At 42.7% G+C, this 21492-nt stretch overlaps 1 protein-coding gene across 1 annotated transcript in view; it reads right to left on the bottom strand.

Annotated features, from left to right (window-relative positions):
- Positions 1–21492, bottom strand: part of LOC116373972 (testis-expressed protein 264) — a 144037-nt gene that overhangs the window by 110111 nt on the left and 12434 nt on the right. The window contains exon 2 of the mRNA XM_031822683.1: positions 543–764. Within this exon, the coding sequence (XP_031678543.1) occupies positions 543–764 (222 nt within the window). The remainder of the gene's footprint in view (positions 1–542; positions 765–21492) is intronic.

Genomic DNA, 21492 nt, shown 5'->3' with positions numbered 1-21492 from the left:
CTCCCACAGTTGATTTCTTCAAACCAAGCTGCTTACCTATTGCAGATTCAATCTTCCCAGCCTGGTGCAGGTCTACAATTTTGTTTCTGGTGTCCTTTGACAGCTCTTTGGTCTTGGCCATAGTGGAGTTTGGAGTGTGACTGTTTGAGGTTGTGGACAGGTGTCTTTTATACCGATAACAAGTTCAAACAGGTGCCATTAATACAGGTAACGAGTGGAGGACAGAGGAGCCTCTTAACGAAGAAGTTACAGGTCTGTGAGAGCCAGAAATCTTGCTTGTTTGTTATATTGACCAAATACTTATTTTCCACCATAATTTGCAAATAAATTCATTAAAAATCCTACAATGTGATTTTCTGGATTTTTCCCCCTAATTTTGTCTGTCATAGTTGAAGTGTACCTATGATGAAAATTACAGGCCTTTCTCATCTTTTTTAAGTGGGAGAACTTGCACAATTGGTGGCTGACTAAATAATGTTTTGCCCCACTGTATGTACCACATAGGAATGAAGAGGACTCCAATAATAGTATATGGTACATACCATGATGTAGTTGTGGAGCTCGGGGTAGACTTTGTAGGACGCCAGCCAGTGGGACAGGGGGGTGGTGGAGGGGAAGGTGGTGGTCACAGCCAGGGACACCTCAGGAAGGGACAGCACCTTGAAGCCAAACTTTTCGTACAGCTTCTGGAGCTCCTCGTCAGGCTGCTCCTCTCCCTCGTTCAGGATACTTCCCACGATGTATCGACACTGGTCATCAGGCACCTGAGAGAGAGAGAGAGAGAGAGAGAGAGAGAGAGAGAGAGAGAGAGAGAGAGAGAGAGAGAGAGAGAGAGAGAGAGAGAGGGGGGATACAAGATGAGACCAAAAAGTGATTTCTATATTCTGCTCAGTACATATAAATCCCCATCCATCCTCCCAGCCCGCCAGTCAGACCAGCTCATACAAGAAAACAACAGAAGGCAGAAGGAATGGGAGAATCTTTAAACAGCAGTGTGTGCGTGTACATCAGACAGTAAGCTGTCAATCACACTGGGCTCCAGCCTGGCTGCAGGCTTTCTGGTAGATGGAGAGACAGTGATATAAGAGTGACATGAGGCCAGATTTCAGAGACATGGCTGGTTGGCTGGGCGCTGCTGCTGTAGGCCTGTGAAGGTCCTCCTCTATGTGACTGGTGCCGTCTGTGGAGGCTGGCATGGCACAGGGTCACAGATGGCATCCAGCGCTACTCATCAACATCGCTGACAGCCCCATACACACATCTTATAATTACACCATTCACAATTCATGCCCCTTTTCTCCTTTCACTCCCCCTAGCCACACTTATTCAATACAAGTTTTCACACCATAAAGAAACCAGGCTAGGACCTGGTACAGGGGAATACAAGGTCAAGCGATGGTGAAAAAAAGTCACAATTCTCCAGGTATGAGCTATACCCCTCAACCAACTAACATCCCTTTAATATCCTTACACCTCTTCCCCAACAGTGGCTGGGCCATGCAAGTAATATAATGAGTGACGGTGTCTGTATTCTACGGTCTGTATTATGTGAGCGGTCTGTATTATGTAAGCGGGCTGTCCGTCGGATCTGCTGCTGTCTTCTTCACATGCAACATCAGATGACAGGGGATTTTTCTGTCAAGACCGTACTAGTTATATTTGATCTACTGCTCCGCTTTAAGCCAGTGCCAACAAAGCCATTCACAAAGGCTGTGTTCCCAGCAGCTTAGTACACAATCAACACCAAACGGTCCATATGGACACTGCTTTGGTCCAGGATGTGGATGTACACTGTAAGTTATGTTGACCTTCCTACATGATAAAAGGTGTTGTCAACAGGGCTTGTGTATAATGACTGTCCCCTGTCAACACTGCCAGGCTATAATAAGACACTGATACATCCATTTAAATAAAAGGAGAGAGAAATGACCGCTGCCCTCCCATGGCCTATCTAACCATCTCTCTCTCCCTACCTCATTCCCTCGCTCTCTACTCATAAACGGGCCGGCTTGTTGCCCAAACGTAGCCCTCGCTTGCTAATGATGTCATTCAGAGCTCCTATCACTCACAGCCCACACACATATACGCGCACACACACACACACATTCGCCCCCCCCCCCATCCTCAAACAGTCACAGACACAAACAGCAACACTGCTTCTCATCTCTCCTCCAGTCCAGATAACACACCCCAGAGACTAAAGGAAATAGGAGAGAAGAGCAACACTCCATGAAGCTATTGGAATATCCTTTTCTCTCTCTCTCTCTCTCGCTCTCTCTTCTCTTGTATCTCTGTATATATTTGTTAGGTTTATGTCTTTAAAAAATCTAAACGCACAGGGAGAATTCTGCCAGTCAATCTGTCCAAGGCAGACAGCTGTGTCCTCAAAGCCAACCACGGCTCCATAAACAGTTGTTCTGAAAAACAATGCTGGCTTCACTGGGCTCTGCGTCTGTCCACAGACGAGGCTGAGGAGAGTTGCCAGTGCCCTTTGATTGGCCAAGGCGAACAACTGGCGTGTTGGCTAACTGGAAGACAGTTGAGTTCACCGCACCGTAATTGGATGGCGTAGTTGTCGAGTCACCTTGCCAAGCCTCAGAAAACCAATTCAGCACATTTTTTTTTATTTTTCAACAGGTAGGCCAGTTGAGAACAAGTTCTCATTTACAACTGCGACCTGGCCAAGATAAAGCAGTGCGACAAAAACAACACAGAGTTACATATGGGATAAACAAACGTACAGTCAATAACACAATATAAAAGTCTGTATACAATGTGAGCAAATGAAGTAAGGAGGTAAGGCAATAAATAGGCCAATAGTGGCGAAGTAATTACAATTTAGCAATTTACACTGGAGTGATATATGTGCAGATGAGGATGTGCAAGTAGAGATACTGGTGTGCAAAAGAGCAGAAAAACAAAAACAAATATGTGGATGAGGTAGGTAGTTGGTTGGATGGGCTATTTACAGATGGACTGTGTACAGCTGCAGCAATTGGTAAGCTGCTCTGACAGCTGACGCTTAAAGTTAGTGAGGGAGATATAAGTGTCCAGCTTCAGTGATTTTTGAAATTCGTTCCAGTCATTGGCAGCAGTGAACTGGAAGGAAAGGCAGCCAAAGGAAGTGTTGGCTTTGGGGATGACCAGTGAAATATACCTGCTGGAGTGTGTGCTACGGGTGGGTGTTGCTATGGTGACCAGTGAGCTGAGATAAGGCGGAGCTTTACCTAGCAAAGACTTATAGATGACGTGGAGCCAATGGGTTTGGAGGCTATTTTGTAAATGACATCGCCGAAGTCAATGATCGGTAGGATAGTCAGTTTTACGAGGGTATGTTTGGGAGCATGAGTGAAGGAGGCTTTGTTGTGAAATAGGAAGCCGATTCTAGATATACAGTGGGGCAAAAAATTATTTAGTCAGCCACCAATTGTGCAAGTTCTCCCACTTAAAAAGATGAGAGGCCTGTAATTTAGGTCCACTTCAACTATGACAGGTACACAGGCCTGTAAATAGGTACACTTCAACTATGACAGACAAAATGAGCAAAAAAATCTAGAAAATCACATTGTAGGATTTTTAATGAATTTATTTGCAAATTATGGTGGAAAATAAGTATTTGGTCAATATAACAAACAAGAAAGATTTCTGGCTCTCACAGACCTGTAACTTCTTCTTTAATAGGCTCCTCCACTCATTACCTGTATTAATGGCACCTGTTTGAACTTGTTATCAGTAGAAAAGATACCTGTCCACAACCTCAAACAGTCACACTCCAAACTCTACTATGGCCAAGACCAAAGAGCTGTCAAAGGACACCAGAAACAAAATTGTAGACCTGCACCAGGCTGGGGAGACTGAATCTGCAATAGGTAAGCAGCTTGGTTTGAAGAAATCAACTGTGGGAGCAATTATTAGGAAATGGAAGACATACAAGACCACTGATAATCTCCCTCGATCTGGGGCTCCACGCAAGATCTCACCCCGCGGGGTCAAAATGATCACAAGAACGGTGAGCAAAAATCCCAGAACCACACGGGGGGGACCTAGTGAATGACCTGCAGAGAGCTGGGACCAAAGTAACAAAGCCTACCATCAGTAACACACTATGCCGCCAGGGACTCAAATCCTGCAGTGCCAGACGTGTCCCCCTGCTTAAACCAGCACATGTCCAGGCCCGTCTGAAGTTTGCTAGAGCATTTGGATGATCCAGAAGAAGATTGGGAGAATGTCATATGGTCAGATGAAACCAAAATATAACTTTTTGGTAAAAACTCAACTCATCGTGTTTGGAGGACAAAGAATGCTGAGTTGCTGAGTTGCATCCAAAGAACACCATACCTACTGTGAAGCATGGGGGTGGAAACATCAGGATGACTGATCCGTGTAAAGGAAAGAATGAATGGGGCCATGTATCGTGAGATTTTGAGTGAAAACCTCCTTCCATCAGCAAGGGCATTGAAGATGAAACGTGGCTGGGTCTTTCAGCATGACAATGATCCCAAACACACCGCCCGGGCAACGAAGGAGTGGCTTCATAAGAAGCATTTCAAGGTCCTGGAGTGGCCTAGCCAGTCTCCAGATCTCAACCCCATAGAAAATCTTTGGAGGGAGTTGAAAGTCCGTGTTTCCCAGCAACAGCCCCAAAACATCACTGCTCTAGAGGAGATCTGCATGGAGGAATGGGCCAAAATACCAGCAACAGTGTGTTGGCTAAGCTTGTGTTTGAATATATTTATTTCATTTCATTTGCGATTTTCATGAATAGGAAAGGTTGCGTTATGGTAATGCGCTTGAGGCTACGCTCCCGGATACGGGATTGCTAGTCGCAAGAAGTTAAAGAAGACCCTACAAGTCTGTGAGAGCCAGAAATCTTGCTTGTTTGTTATTGACCAAATACTTATTTTCCACCATAATTTGCAATTAAATTAATAAAAAATCCTACAATGTGATTTTCTGGATTTTTTTCCTCATTTTGTCTGTCATAGTTGAAGTGTACCTATGATGAAAATTACAGGCCTCTCATCTTTTTAAGTGGGAGAACTTGCACAATTGGTGGGTGACTAAATACTTTTTTGCCCCACTGTATTCTAAGTCAGAACCATCCAGAGTAGTGATGCTAGTCGGGCGGGTGGGTGAGGGCAGCGATCAGTTGAAGAGCATGCATTTAGTTTTACTAGCATTTAAGAGCAGTTGCCATGGAAGGAGTGTTGTATGGCGTTGAAACTTGTTTGGAGGTTTGTTAACAGTGTCCAAAGAAGGGCCAGATGTATACAGAATGGTGTTGTCTGCGTAGATGTGGATCAAAGAATCACCCGCAGCAAGAGTGACATCTTTGATATATACAGAGAAAAGAGTCAGCCCAAGAATTGAACCCTGTGACACCCCCATAGAGACTTTAGAAAGGCAGGGCAGGGTGGACATAGGTCTGTAACAGTTTGGGTCTAGAGTGTTTCCCTCTTTGAAGAGGGGGATGACCGTGGCCGCTTTCCAATCTTTAGGAATCTCAGACGATACAAAAGACCTAGTTGAACAGACTAGTAATAGGGGTTGCAACAATGGCAGCAGAACATTTTAGGAAGAGAGGGTGCAGATTATCTAGCCCAGCTGATTTGTTGGGATCCAGATTTTGCAGCTCTTTCAGAACATCAACTGTCTGGATTTGGGTGAAGGAGAACAACATGTGTGATCACACAACAACGTGTGATCTTCCGTCATCATGAAGTGCTTTGAGAGACTAGTGAAGGATCATATCACCTCCACCCTACCTGACACCCTAGACCCACTCCAATTTGCTTACTACCCCAATAGGTCTACAATAGGTCCACAATCACAATCAAACTGCCCTAACCCATCTGGACAAGAGGAATACCTATGTAAGAATGCTGTTCATTGACTACAGCTCAGCATTTAACACCATAGTACCCTCCAAACTCGTCATTAAGCTCGAGACCCTTGCCCTGTGTAACTGGGTCCTGGACTTCCTGACGGGATGCCCCCAGGTGTTGAGGGTAGGACACAACATCTCCACCCCGCTGATCCTCAACACTGGGGCCTCACAAGGGTGTGTTCTCAGCCCTCTCCTGTACTCCCTGTTCACCCATGACCATGAACACCTCCAACTCAATCATCAAGTTTGCAGCCGACACTACAGTGGTAGGCTTGATTGCCAACAACAATGAGATGGCCTACAGGGAGGAGGTCAGGGCCCTCGGAGTGTGGTGTCAGGAAAATAACCTCTCACTCAATGTCAACAAAACAAAAGGAGATGATTGTGGACTTCAGAAAACAGCAGAGGGAGCACCCCCCTATCCACATCGACGGGACAGTAGTGGAGAAGGTGGAAAGTTAAGTTCCTCGGCGTACACATCACGGACAAACTGAAATAGTCCACCCACACAGACAGTGCCTCTTCAACCTCAGGAGGCTGAAGAAATTTGGATTGTCACCAAAAACACTCACTAACTTTTACAGATGCACAATCCAGAGCATCCTGTTTGGCTCTATCAAGTGTCAAAGGCAGTCAAGTCTGGGGTGAACCAGGGGCTATATCTGTTCTTAGTTCTACATTTTTTTGAAAGGGACATTTTTATTTAAGACACTTTTAACGAACAACCAGGCATCCTCTACTGATGGGATGAGGTCAATATCCTTCCCGGATACCCGGGCCAGGTTGATTAGAAAGGCCTGCTGGCAGAAATGTTTTAGCGAGCGTTTGACAGTGATGATGGTTGGTCATTTGACCGCGGACCCATAACAGATGCAGGCAATGAGGCAGTGATCCCTGAGATCCTGCTTGAAAACAGCAGAGGTGTATTTAGAGGGCAAGTTGGTCAGGATGATATCTATGAGGGTGCCCATGTTTACGGATTTGGGGTTGTAGGGTAGGTTCCTTGATAATTTGTGTGAGATTGGGGGCATCTAGCTTAGATTGTAGGATGGCCGGGGTATTAAGCATATGCAAATTTAGGTCACCTAGCAGTATGAACTGTGACGGATAGATGAGGGACAATCAATTCACATATGGTGTCCAGGGCACAGCTGGGAGCTGGGGGGGGGGGGGGGGGTCTATAACAAGAGCCAACAGTGAGGGACTTATTTCTGGAGAGATGGATCTTTAAAAGTAGAAGCTCGAACTGTTTGGGCATAGACCTGGATAGTATGACAGAACTCTGCAGGCTCTCTCTACAGTAGATTGCAATTCCAACCCCTTTAGCAGTTCTGTCTTGATGGAAAATGTTGTAATTGGGGATGGAAATGTAATAATTTTTGGTGGTCTTCCTAAGCCAGGATTCAGACACATCTGGGTTAGCAGAGCGTGCTAAAGCAGTGAATAAAGCAAACTTAGGGATGAGGCGTCTGATGTTAACATGCATGAACCCAAGGCTTTTACGGTTGCAGAAGTCAACAAATGAGAGCGCCTGGAGACACACAGGGCCTGGGTTAACCTCTAAATCATCAGAGGAACAGAGGGGGAGTAGGATGAGGGTATGATGAGAAGCTCATCGACACAGATTAATCACACGGTGTAAACTCAACCACATCTCCACCACCAAGAACATCAGCCAGAATTTACACAAACTGCCAGAACCTGAAGCTGTGATTCTTATGTGCAACTTTAACAGTCATTGTTTATTCTTCCCCCATGCTTTAAAATGCTTATTGTTTCCTAATGCAGACTCATCGGGCTGACTTTAGTGCCCATGGGACTCCAAGATATCTTTGTTTCAGAAATGGTGCCCTTCTCCTTCTCTCTGCCCCGGTTCCTCTCTAAGCCAGGTCTCCTGAGACCTGTTGAGAAGAAAAGTAATTTTGAAAGAAATTCTTTGCTTGGAGGTGATAGGGCCTTTTCTGACGGATGGGGGCTCTCCAACAATAGAAAGGTAGGGCTGGCCGTGGTAGTTCTTTATTAGCAGACACGTAATGAGGATTTACTCTCCTCATATTCCCCGCTCCTGGGCCCTCTGTGCTCTTCCCTCCCCTCTCCCACTTCTGGGAATTAATTCTTCTCAATAATCAGCCCGCTTTCAAATCGCTCATCGCTAAAGCGTTAGCGCTTTTGGGAGGACTGGGTGGGGGCATACACACATACTTGTTTTTCAGCTAGGAGGAGAGAGGCCCAACCTCTGTATTACAGTCCCAGAAGAGAGGTACATAATGATGGAGCTCCATGCACTCTGCCTAGCCAATAATCACACCCATGAAAATGTAACAGCCAGGTAGGCCAACAATCAACAATATATTAGGCTGGATTGGCAACGTGGGATCATTTAGCCCCCTGATAAATCCTGGAGAAAGGTTAACATGCTGGATCAGGACTGGATCATCAGCTCACTGTCTGTGTGTGGCCTACATGATGTCCACTCAAGACCCCTCATTAGACCCGTTTTCCAGATACAGATTAATACTAGTCCTGGAATAAAGATGACAATGGAGATTCCTCATTGAGAGACATGTCGGTGAGCATATCGGAATCGGCCATTATTAGCTAGAAATGCGTCGGCAACACCAATGTGCAAAACCGATATCAAAGCTGACGTGCAGACCTATATAACGTAAATAGACGATTTAATGACGCCACAAAAAAATACAGCGCTACACAGAACAAAAGCAGGAAAATGTGAATAAGTGCACACTTCCAACAACTAAACAAGTTCAAGTCGAGCAGTCATTTGAAAGAGTAAGAACATTTCAGCGAGGCAATTCAAACGCGAAATCCATTAATGAAAATATCGGATATCGTTATCGGCATCCGATATCCGTGCATCCTTAAATATTATCTGTCTTGGTTAGCTTGTGTAGTCCAAAATAAGTGTCACGTTCTGACCTTAGTTCCTTTATTATGTTTTTGTGTTAGTTTGGTCAGGGTGTGAGTTGGGGTGTGTAGTCTATGTTCTTTTTTCTATGTAATATTTATGTGTTTAGCCTGGTATGGTTCTCAATCAGAGGCAGGTGTCATTTGTTGTCTCTGATTGAGAATCATACTTAGGTAGCCTGTTTTCCCCATTTTAGTTGTGGGTGATTGTTTCTGTCTCTGTGTCTTTACCAGACAGAACTGTTTCGTTTGTTCTCCTTGTTATTTTGTTTTTGGTGTTCAATGTTAATAAATTATCAACATGAACACGTACCACGCTGCACATTGGCCCGATCCTTCATACTCCTCGTCAGAGGAAGACGAATATCGTTACAATAAGTAGAAAGTGCCCCAGAAACAGGATAACGTGGTACACATGTTGACTGACTGTTGTGATGGGATGGATGGAGCTGAGAGGCTGTGTGATTGTGAACCAACACTGTACTACAGTCAATAGATATGTGAATTTGGAGCCTCTTGACCTCAGCATCCTCCTTAACATCAATGTCTTCAGTAAAATATGAGAAAATTATGGACGATGGATGCAGCATTCAGTCCAACAACAACAACAGAGTCTGTGAAGTGGAGCGCAGTAAACAACAACAAAACTCACCCATATCTCTGGATGAACAGCAGAGTAGTTGACAAACAATTCACATCAATGCCTATTCTAGAAAATTGCTTTTCTGCATGGGAGTTTACAATTATGGCGTGTAGTATAGCCTATTTGTGAAGTCTGACTATATTGGGGGTAGTACTTTATTTTAAGGGTCTGTAATAAATCATTTATAAAATGTGTGTTCACCATTTATTAATCATGAATAAGCCATTTACTGATCATTTGTAAAGTATTTTTGCAGTCCTTAATCTAAAGTGAGTGCAGTTTATACTTTAGAAATGTTGAGTGACCACCAGTGTAATTTCTCACAAAAAGATAGCATGCCATTGGTAGACATTTCTGCAGTATACACTCAGTGGGCAGTTCATCTAGTACTGGGTCGGACCCCCCTTTGCCTCCAGAACAGCTTTAATTCTTTGGGGCATGGACACGTTGCTTAATTGGTATCAAGGGATCTAACGTGTGCCAGGAAAACATTTCCCACACAATAACACCACCAACCCGTACCATTTGGGGCCATGGACTGCTGCTTACGCCACATCCTGATTCTGCCTTCAGCATGACGCAACAGGAATCGGGATTTGTCAGACCAGGCAATGTTTTCCACTCCACAATTGTGCAGTGTTGGTGATCGCGTGCCCACTAGAGTCGCTTCTTCTTGTTTATAGCTGATAGAAGTGGAACCAGGTGTGGTCTGGTTATCTGCTGCGATAGCCCATCGGTGACAAGGACCGATGCGTTGTGCGTTCTGAGATGACGTTCTGCACAAAACTGTTTTACTGCGCCATTATTATTAATTCTTGCTGTTCTCCTCCGACCTCTCAGCAACAAGCTATTTTTCCCCCACAGGACAGCAGCTGACTGGGTGTTTTTTGTTTGTCGGTAAACGTAAAAAATGTTATGCATGAAAAGCCCAGGATGATGGCCGTTTCTGAGTTACTGGAATAAGCATGCCAGGCACCGACAATCATAACACGCTCAAAGGTCACTCGTTTAGCCCATTCAAAAGTTTGATCGAACAGTAACTGAATGCCTCGATGGCTGTCTGCCTGCTTTATATAGCAAACCACAGCCACGTGACTCACTGTCTGTAGGAGGGAACCATTTAAGTGAACGGGGTGGTGTACCTAATAAACTGAGAATATATACACGTGTGAATAACTAGCTTAGTAACATTTACAAATGTGTGAGTAATGACTAATGCACGGTGAGCAAACTGTTTATAAATGTCTTAAAAATGTCTTATAAAAATTGTTTATTATGGACCTTTCAAATAAAGTGTTAGAGATTTGGGCTATGGAGTAGACGAGATATCGATCCACAGAGAACAGAGCAAAGTCAAAAATGACACAGAGTGAGGAGAGGAGATTGAGAGAACAGGGGGACACATTCAAACAAAAAGAGCTCCAGTATTCAAGTGCTTCTCCCTGACATTTTGTGTGAGATGAGAGACGGCCTGTCAGTTGCTGCTGTTGTTAAGGTGTCTGATTAGAAACCATTAGCCCCCCCATAGACCCACGACACAGACAATAGATTCCCAGGCTGACTGAAATTGAAACTAATGGGGCTTCACAGTGGAGAGACTGCATGTACGGTATCTTATGGCATTGGTCTCGGTTTCAGGACAAATTAATGTGGCAGCAAATAAAGTATGCATGAAAATAAAAGCAGTACGGAAAACATTGAGGCTGTGATGGTCAATTTATTGTGTATGTGGATGGAATCAGGATTCAAATCCAAAACAACTGGCAGTGTGCCTAGGCTATCTGTCAATCATCACTACTTTAGAAAGACAATAGTTTTTAACATAATTACAATATGGTAGCGATAATTAAAACCCACATGAGTATGGTTGTGCTTGATTTGAACTCCTGCTAGCGTACCTGTAGAGATCTAGTCATCGTGTTAACGCTAGGCTAGTAAGCAATGGCTCATGAAACTCAAGTCCTTAACCTCGGTCCTGAAGGGTCAAGGGCCCCCAATGGCTCTCACAGAGAAACAGCTGTCCACACACTCTCCAAGGCTGCACTGAGACTTCCCTGCTTCCCTGAGTTGTCTGCTGGAGGCTGGATACATGCACACAAATGATTTACTACTGCATTGTACCACTGATGTGTGACTGGGTTTTGATTCCATTGCCAATTGGATAAACAGACTTCAAATCACCAAATCAAATCACATTTTATTGGTCACATACACGTGGTTAGCAGATGTTAATGCGAGTGTTGCGAAATGCTTGTGCTTCTAGCTCCGACAGTGCAGTAAAATCTATCTAGTAATCTAACAAATTCACAACAACTACCTTATACACACAAATGTAAAAGGATAAATAAGAATATGTACATACAGTTGAAGTCGGAAGTTTACGTACACCTTAGCCAAATACATTTAAACTCGGTTTTTCACAATTCCTGACATTTAATCCTAATAAAAATCCCCTGTTTTAGGTCAGTTAGGTCACCACTTTATTTTAAGAATGTGAAATGTCAGAATAATAGCACAGAGAATTATTTATTTCAGCTTAAATTTCTTTCATCACATTCCCAGTGGGTCAGAAGGTTACATATACTCAATTAGTATTTGGCAGCATTGCCTTTAAATTGTTTAACTTGGGTCAAACGTTTTGGGTAGCCTTCCACAAGCTTCCCACATTAAGTGGAGTGAATTTTGGCCCATTCCTCCTGACAGGGCTGGTGTAACTGAGTCAGGTTTGTAGGCCTCCTTGCTCGCACATGCTTTTCCAGTTCTGCCCACAAATGTTCTATAGGATTGAGGTCAGGGCTTTGTGATGGCCACTCCAATACCTTGACTTTGTTTTCCTTAAGCCATTTGCCACAACTTTGGAAGTATGCTTGGGGTCATTGTCCATTTGGAAGACCCATTTACGACCATGCTTTAACTTCCTGACTGATGTCTTGAGATGTTGCTTCAATATATTCACATCATTTTCCTACCTCGTGATGCCATCAATTTTGTGAAGTGCACCAGTCCCTCCTGCGGCAAAGCACCCCCACAACATGATGCTGCCACCCCCTTGCTTCACGTTTGGGATGGTGTTCTTCAGCTTGCAAGCCTCACCCAATTTCCTCCAAACATAACCATGATCATTATGGCCAAACAGTTCTATTTTTGTTTCATCAGACCAGAGGACACTTCTCCAAAAAGTACGCTCTTTGTCTCCATGTGCAGTTGCAAAACCGTAGTCTGGCTTTTTTATGGCTGTTTTGGAGCAGTGGCTTCTTTCTTGCTGCGCGGCCTTTCAGGTTATGTCGATATAGGACTCGTTTTACTATAGATTTAGATACTTTTGTACCCGTTTCCTCCAGCAACTTCACAAGGTCCTTGCTGCTGTTCTGGGATTGATTTGCACTTTTCGCACCAAAGTACGTTCTGTTGTTACAGATTAACGTGGTACCTTCAGGCATTTGGAAATTGCTCCAAAGGATGAACCAGACTTTTGGAGGTCTACCATTTGTTTTCTGAGGTCTTGGCTGATTTCTTTTGATTTTCCCATGATATCAAGCAAAGAGGCACTGAGTTTGAAGGTAGGCCTTGAAATACATCCACAGGTACACCTCCAATTGACTCAAATGATGCCAATCAGCCTATCAGAAGCTTCTCAAGCCATGCATTTTCTGGACTTTCCAAGCTGTTTAAAGGCACAGTCAACTCAGTGTATGTAAACTTCTGACCCACTGGAATTCTGATCCAGTGAATTTTAAGTGAAATAATCTGAATTTTAAGTGAAATAATCTGTCTGTAAATAATTGAAAATTGAAAATGTACTTGTGAAAATGTACTTGTGTCATTCAAAGTAGATGTCCTAACCGACTTGCCAAAACAATAGTTTGTTAACAAGAAATTTATGGAGTGGTTGAAAAACAAGTTTTTATGAATCCAACCTAAATGTATTTAAACCGACTTCAACTGTATAAATATATGGATGAGCGATGTCCGTGCAGCATAGGCAAGATGCAGTAGATGGTAGAGTATACAGTATATACATATGAGATGAGTAATGTAGTGATACCATTACAAAATGCATTTATTAAATGTATTAAAGTGGCAAGAGATTTGAGTCTGTATGTTGGCAGCAGCCACTCTGTTAGTGATGGCTGTTTAACAGTCTTATGGCCTTGAGATAGAAGCCGTTTTTCAGTCTCTCGGTCCCAGCTTTGATGCACCTGTACTGACCTCGCCTTCTGGATGATAGCGGGGTGAACAGGCAGTGGCTTGGGTGGTTGTTGTCCTTGATGATCTTTTTGGCTTTCCTGTGACATCGGGTGCTGTAGGTGTCCTGAAGGGCAGGTATTTTGCCCCGGTGATGCGTTGTGCAGACTACCCTCTGGAGAACCTTGCGGTTGTGGGCGGAGACGTTGCTGTACCAGGCTGTGATACAGCCCGACAGAATGCTCTCAATTGTACATCTGTAAAAGTTTGAGAGTGTTTTAGGTGACAAGACAAATGTATTCAGCCTCCTGAGGTTGAAGAGGCACTGTTGCACCTTCTTCACCACGTTGTCTGTGTGGGTGGACCATTTCCAGTTTGTCCGTGATGTGTACACCAAGGAACTTAAAACTATTCACCTTTTCCACTATTGTCCCATCAATGTGGATGGGGGGGATGCTCCGTCTGCTGTTTCATAAAGCCCACAATCATCTCCTTTGTTTTGTTGACTTTGAGTGAGAGGGTATTTTCCTGACACCACACTCCTCACCTCCTCCCTGTAGGCCGTCTCGCTGTTGTTGGTAATCAAGCCTACCACTGTGGTGTCGTCAGCAAAATTGATGATTGAGTTGGAGGTGTGCATGGCCACACAGTCATGGGTGAACAGGGAGTACAGGAGAGTACACAATGCACCCTTGTGGGGCCCCAGTGTTGAGGATCAGCAGGGTGGAGGTTTCCTACCCTCAACAACTGGGGGCAGCCTGTCAGAAAGTCCAGGACCCAGTTGCACAGGGTGGGGTCGAGACTGAGATAAGGATTGATTGAATATGTCCGTAAACACGCCAGCTGGTCTGCGAATGCTCTGAGAACACTGCTAGGGATGCCGTCTGGGCCGGCAGCATTGCGAGGGTTAACACGTTTAAATGTTTTACTCACGTTGGCCATGGGGAAGGAGAGCCCACAGGCTTTGGGAGCAGGCAGTGTCCTCAATGCGAGCAAAGAAGTTGGTTAATTTGTCTGGGAGCAAGACGTCGATTTCCACGCCGGGGCTGGTTTTCTTCTTGTAATCCGTGATTGACTGTAGACCCTGCCACATACTGTGTTTGAGCCGATGAATTGCGACTCTACTTTGTCTCTATACTGACGCTTTGCTTGTTTGATTACCTTGCGGAGGGAATAATTACACTTTGTATTCAGTCATGTTTCCAGTCGCCTTGCCATGATTAAAAGTGGTGGTTTAATTTTATTCGGCGAAACGAGGCTACTCAAGCGAGAAAAAAACCTCACCCAAATGTATAACCCCATTGGAAAATATAAATGGACTGTTTGAAAATGTAAAGATATATTTTTTAATGTAAATCACATTTTTATTTGGCGTACCCCCGATGGCATTGCGCGCACACCAGTTTGGGAATACCTGCGATACTGGTATCGTTACAGCCCTAGTCTTTATGACATTGGTAAACAGTGTAAAATATCAACATTATACTCCAGGTGTGAAACAAGTGTTCAAGTGACCAAGACTCCCCCATGTAATGAGTCCTGCTGTACACCTACTCCTGTGATCCTGATGCAGTCAGTCCCACTACAGAGACCTCCATTAACTTTAATGGGAAAACTGTGGAGTTGGGACTAGACATATTGTCCATGCATCATGGTGTTGACTTAAGAATCCTGCGGGAACTAGACATTTCAGAGCATTTTTAAAGGCATGGGCCTATTCCTCCCTCATTTTACATCCCCTTGAAAAAAAGGTAACTCCTTGCCGGAAGCATCACTTTCATGTTTGTAGCTGTCGACAGGCGCTAAAATGCTAATCAATTTGACTGGTAGTGCCACGGCGCTGGGCGCTCTGATCTGAGATTCCTATTGATGAGTCAGAGCGTCGCTCTTCTCCGCTCGCCAGCCAACCTCTCAAGAAGGTCAGACTCCTGCAAATTTACACTCCTTGGTCGAGGCAGCTTTACGCCTCTTTCCTCTCTCTCTTTCAGCCGTTTCCCACTCACATCCTCAATATCACGACGCATATGGAATCTGACTCTGCTACTCTCCGACTGTGAGTGCAGTTTGAAGGAAGTCGCTAACTAGCGCAATAATTAACTAGCGTTAGCAGAATGACTGGAAGCATGCTAGCAGATACCCATAGACTTCCAGTCTTTGCACTAAAGCAAGTTAGCATTGGCTTACAAAACTACCTCTAACTTCCTTCATACTTGACACAGATACCTAAAAATGGTATCCATCTGACTCTGGGGAAGTAGTATCCCTTTAAGTATCCCTATAAGCATCCATTTAATGACTGTGGCCAATCACATCAGTTAGGGAGTCTGTCTGCTTTCCCCTGGACCTCTCCCTATACACCACACTAGAGAGCACCATAGACCTGATGTCTCTCCACTCAAACGGTCCAATAAGTTGAGGAAACAATGACATCACTGTGGTCTACATGCCTACCTGTCCAGTGTGTAGTCTGCTGCCTCTCCTATGAGGTCGACTGACCTAAGACCTGACCTGTGTCAACAGCCCGTTAGGACCCCGGGCCTGTGTGATAATGAGACCAGAGAATTGCACCAATTAAAAGTCACACACACACAAAGACCTGCTGCCTGCCAGCCCGTCACTGGGCAGCCCGGACAGGGGAGCCAGCCAGGCCTAAAGCTAATTGGCTGTCTGGGTTGTGACTGTGGCTGTGATGGCTCAACATAGAGAAGAGTGGATGCCAGTCACCTCAGAGTGACCACATCAGACTAATAGTGGACAGACTGGCTATAGATCTAAGTCAAATTTAGATGCTTAGCCTAATATCAAAATGACATGCATTGCATGTATGCAAAATGATTCCTGTTAGTTATGCTAATAGTGTATGTGTATGCAAAATGATTCCTGTTAGTTATGCTAATAGTGTGTGTGTGTTTGTGTGCGTGCATGCGTGCATTCCTGCAAATATCCCTCTGCAATAGGCACGCAATCACTGCCATCTAGTGGTAAACAATGTGCCATTACATGAACATAATAACACATTTATAACCTTCTTCATTTCAACCAAGTAAAAATAAAAATAACCTAATGCAAATAAAAGTTGCTCTTAAAATCCCCCAATGTATAACGGCTGAAATACTTAATCTAAACAGTAGGCCTATGCACTGGGTGATGAGGGGCCAACTACACTGAACAAAAATATAAATGCAACATGCAATTTTTTAAAACAATTTTACTGAATGACAATTCAACTCAAATAAATAAATTAGGAACTGTCAAATTCTCTAAAATGACGTTGGAGGCATTGTGCACAAAATAGGAGAAATAAGATTTGTGCGTATGGAACATTTCTGGGATATTTTTGTTTCTGCTCATGAAGCATGGGACCCAACAACACCTTCGGAGCAACAACACTTTACCTGTTGCGTTTATATTTTTGTTCAGTATAATAGTCCTTTAGGTCAGGGTTTCCCAAACACAGATGATTAAAATATTCAAAGCTTGTTGATGAGTTGGTTATTTGAATCAGCTGTGTAGTGGTAGGGCAAAAAACTAAATGTGCACGGGCATTACATTACTGGAGCAGTTAAGGAATGTTTACAACTAAAAGAGCCATTGACAAACTAACTAATTCGCATGTCCATTAAGTGACAGTTGGTTGGCAGGCCTGTAAGACATGGTTTTGAAGCAAACACAAGAGAGTTAAGCTTTAGAAGATCATTTCTGCTCTGTCTGTATCCATCAGGCATCCTTTCCCCAAGGGAAGGCAGACAGTCCATTCCCCTGCTAGTGAGGTTGAAACATACTTTCTCTCTCGCTTCTCATCCGTTCCGCTTGTGAGGGGACATTAATTGCACACCCCACATGTATATTAAAACAGCTCGGTTAAAAAGCCTGTCAAAACACACTCACACAAATATTAATGCATGAACGAAACAGACAGAAAGCAGCATGTTGCCCCCTTCCCCCCTTTTCAAATATTGCCTTTGCCCTTGAAAAACTAATGAGCCATTTGGATTGTTCCGTATTTGTCTGTGAACTGTTATTTTGGATGAAGGCATATGGTGAAGTGACATTGGCAGCCCATGGATATGTAATGGACATTTTTATGTTTGTGCTTTTCTACTTACCCATTTCTATGTTCTATGTTTGTGCTTTCTATAAATCAATTTCTGTGTTCATGCAAGTGACTGATTGAATGAATCCTCACTATCGGTATCTGCAATTTGGCAGTATGCACCGAATCTTGTTTAGATAAAGGGATATCTCAGTTTCAATTTCTCAGCTTAGAGAGAAGAAGCATCCTGAGGTATTGATCTGACACATGCATAACCCAGTATTGGCCGTCACATAAATGAAGCAAACATGAATTATGAATGATGAATAAGCTAAATCGTTCTGTATATAAGGGAAACTAACGGGACTGCCACGTTAGAACTCCTAACAGACGTTCACTTTGATGCATTGAGTTTGTTGGAACCTCTCCAGCACCCTGACAATAAACAATGATTCATTTAAGATTGACTTGGAGTGTCCCTAGTGGTAAGGACAATTTGGGGTCACGAAAAGGATTATTGATTCTGCCTGCGGAGCTTTCCAGCAGGGGTCTGTGAGGAAAACCGGTGGCACATTTTATGAAGCATGAGGGAAATTCCTGTCTGGAAAAAAATCACGACGAGGACCCGCACAGACCAGAACTATACTGTGAGCTGCCCAGGAGGAGACACATCACCCGCAAACAAAAGAGGGACATGTCTTCTGAATATCAGTACATCAATTTAAATGAATCTGTATAAAAATTGTAAAAAAATATAAAACAATTAAAGCAAGTAGAGAGAAGACTATTTACTAGTTTTATGAGAAGACTAGAGCGAGAGCGTAATGGTACCATGGAAAGCCCTACTGTAGGAATTTAGAATACATTTTTATTTGGTCTGCAGCCACTACAAATAACAAAGTATTTCCTAATATGGGGTGTTATTTATATGTGTAGGACGTAGCGGCAAGAGAACCGTTGAAGATACATATGGTGCATAGCAAGTGTCGTGTCTTTGGCTATGCCGGATTAAGTGATATGACATGCTAGTCTACAAAATAATTTCTCCGTAATTAATATCACCTGATTGAGCTAATCATGTAAATGTAATTAACTAGAGAGTCGGGCACCACAAAATAATATTTATAGAGCTGTTATCTTCCGAATAAACTCTTAAAGACCTAGTAATATTTTACATCAATAGCCGTCAATATCAATTATTGTCTTAATTCAGTCTCATCTGAAAGTTGTAAATTCTTTTATCTGCAAGAACCCTGGCTAACAATTTGAATTAGCAATACAAAATTGAGTTTAATTAATTATTTACTAAATACCTAACTAATCACACAGAATCACACATAATTAATCATAACTTGATTACAAATTACGTCATAAAGGAAAACGTCCCTGGCGGGCGGAACAGATATGACAGCTTGTTACACAAAGGAAAAGGCGCTAGGTTAAGTGAAAGAGCGGGAAGACAGGAACAAAGGCGAAGCTGTGCTATCGTAAATACAGTATCTTATGCATTCTAAATTACAGCCTATTTGGAAAAGGAAAATGCAATAAATATTTACTCTGAGCTGCGCTTCAGTAGGTTGGTGGTAGATGGAAGGCCGTTTTGCAAAACCGAAGTCCTTTGAAGAATGTCTCTGGTGGTCAATTGGATACGTTGTAGTAACGTCATTGTGTGGTAGACGGGATACTCTGTCTGTTCCTTCCTAACCTGCGTTTGCAGCTGCGGTTGCTAACTCAACGGCTAGGAAGTATCACTTCTGTAGTGAGTAAGAGTTCAAAGTTCATACCATTTGCAACCAAAGCTCACGCTGATGTTGGCTTCGTTCTGTAGTTATTGTCTGAACCATTCTGACATAGGACCGTCGTCCTCATATCCTCGGAACAGGAAGTTATGTTGTCATCAAGGGTTTATATAGGAAGGGAGAAAAGGGGTGTGTTTCATAGTTTACAACCTCTGTCTCCTCACGGGGGCGGGCCACTGAGTGAGCAGCCCTAACTTATGAAAACCCACATCTCACATTTTAGAAGCTAAAATCACATTTCATCCCGTCACAAATTATTTCATATTCAAACATTTAAATTTAACAACAATTACATGTGAATCCAATAACTCTGATGTGTATACTTTCCACTGTAGAGTTTGTCACCTTATCATTGATGAGAATGTCTCAGATGACAACCGAACTGACATCATATTCATTAAGTACCACTGCATATGTTCAATTGTTCAGATTACCAGAATATAGTTCATTTCCCCCCACCTACTGATGTTCCCAGAATCTCTATGTTAACCAAGATTTAAAAAAATGTAACCTCAGTAGGGTAGAGAGAGGAAAAAGGGGGAAGAGGTATTTATGACTGTCATAAACACAAGTAACAACAAGAGAATCGTTGAAGATTCACATGGGTAATAAAGGAGATTACCGAGTGTGTTTGGGAATAGTACAAAGCGAATGTGGATGCGAAAATTGTGTGATTGTGAGATATGGGACTGATTGAAATTTTGATAATAAGCGGATTGATATTTGGATATTAAGCTATTTAAAATTTGGATAACAAGAGGATTGAAATTAGGGTATTAAACTGATTGAAATTTGGATGATAAGAGGATTGAATTTTAGCTATTAAGTATTGAGTGAATGAGAGCTGTCAGGGGACTAGCTCCGATGTGAATATGGAGTGAACGTGAGCTGAGTTTTTCAGTTCTGTGTGAGCTGATCTATAACATTATCTATGTTATCTTCAAGGAAGAGGATAACATGTCTCAGAAATCTCATTTGAGATTACATCCTCTGAGACATGTTTTGATTAGTAATGAGGATAACATGTTTAAATTGCATGTCTCGTTAGTAATGAGGATAACATATCTCTGAGGGTAACATTCATTTTTTGTGATTACATGAGGATAACATGTCTCATCAGTGGAGTTTGATGTATAAAGTTATTATGTATGTGAGATATGAAAGGAGAGAGAACCATTTCCGAATATGATGATAAATAGAACAACTACTATAAATGTCTGTACCCCTGTATGAAGAGAACACTAGTCTAAATGAGGAATTTGTGATGTAACACAAATGTATAATGGGTTACTAGAGATAAAGTAACATAATATTGAGTATAATGGGTTACTAGAGATCTGATGAAGTAACAATAGAAAAAACATAAAATAATATACAACTTGCACACCCACACGCAGACATACGTAAGTGGTGTAAATAGTATTCTGAGCAATGTTCAGAGCGGTCCCTTTATGGATCGTTTGAGGTATGATAAGGTTAAAGCATTGTACAGGACTTGACTTACCCCTAACCAATAAAACTATAAACACTTATCAGATTTCTTCCACCCTGGTAATACATTTTGAAATAAGCCCCATACCCTGTTAAAAAGAACAAATTATTTTCTGTATTCACCTACTCAACTGTTTAACTTGCTAGGTAGAGACTTATTAGGGACAGAGCATGCCATCTACAGGGGACTGATAGACAGCTCAGTTAATACATATTGATCCCTCCAACGCATTACATATGAATCTTAAAATAATAAACATTTAATAAATATTGAAGCAGAAAGTGAATATCCAACAGACATTTTAAATAAATATAGAGTAACTTTTGAAGGTATACTAAGATGAAAACAATGCCTTCCAATATAGAGAAAGTTATCATGTTTGATTTGTTTTGTTTTCAACCTTGCAATAGGGGGAAAAGCAGAATGTTGTTTGAGAGTGATCAATGTGTATTAGTAGTCGTAGATTGAGAAGGTCTTTCTGTTGGGAAGAAGGGAGTTGAAGGAAACAGATATGGAGACTATTGAAAG

This window comes from Oncorhynchus kisutch, linkage group LG1, assembly GCF_002021735.2.
Source record: "Oncorhynchus kisutch isolate 150728-3 linkage group LG1, Okis_V2, whole genome shotgun sequence".
Classification (NCBI taxonomy): domain Eukaryota; kingdom Metazoa; phylum Chordata; class Actinopteri; order Salmoniformes; family Salmonidae; genus Oncorhynchus; species Oncorhynchus kisutch.
Note: the sequence above shows the minus strand (reverse complement) of the source record. Positions and strands in the feature narration are given on the sequence as shown.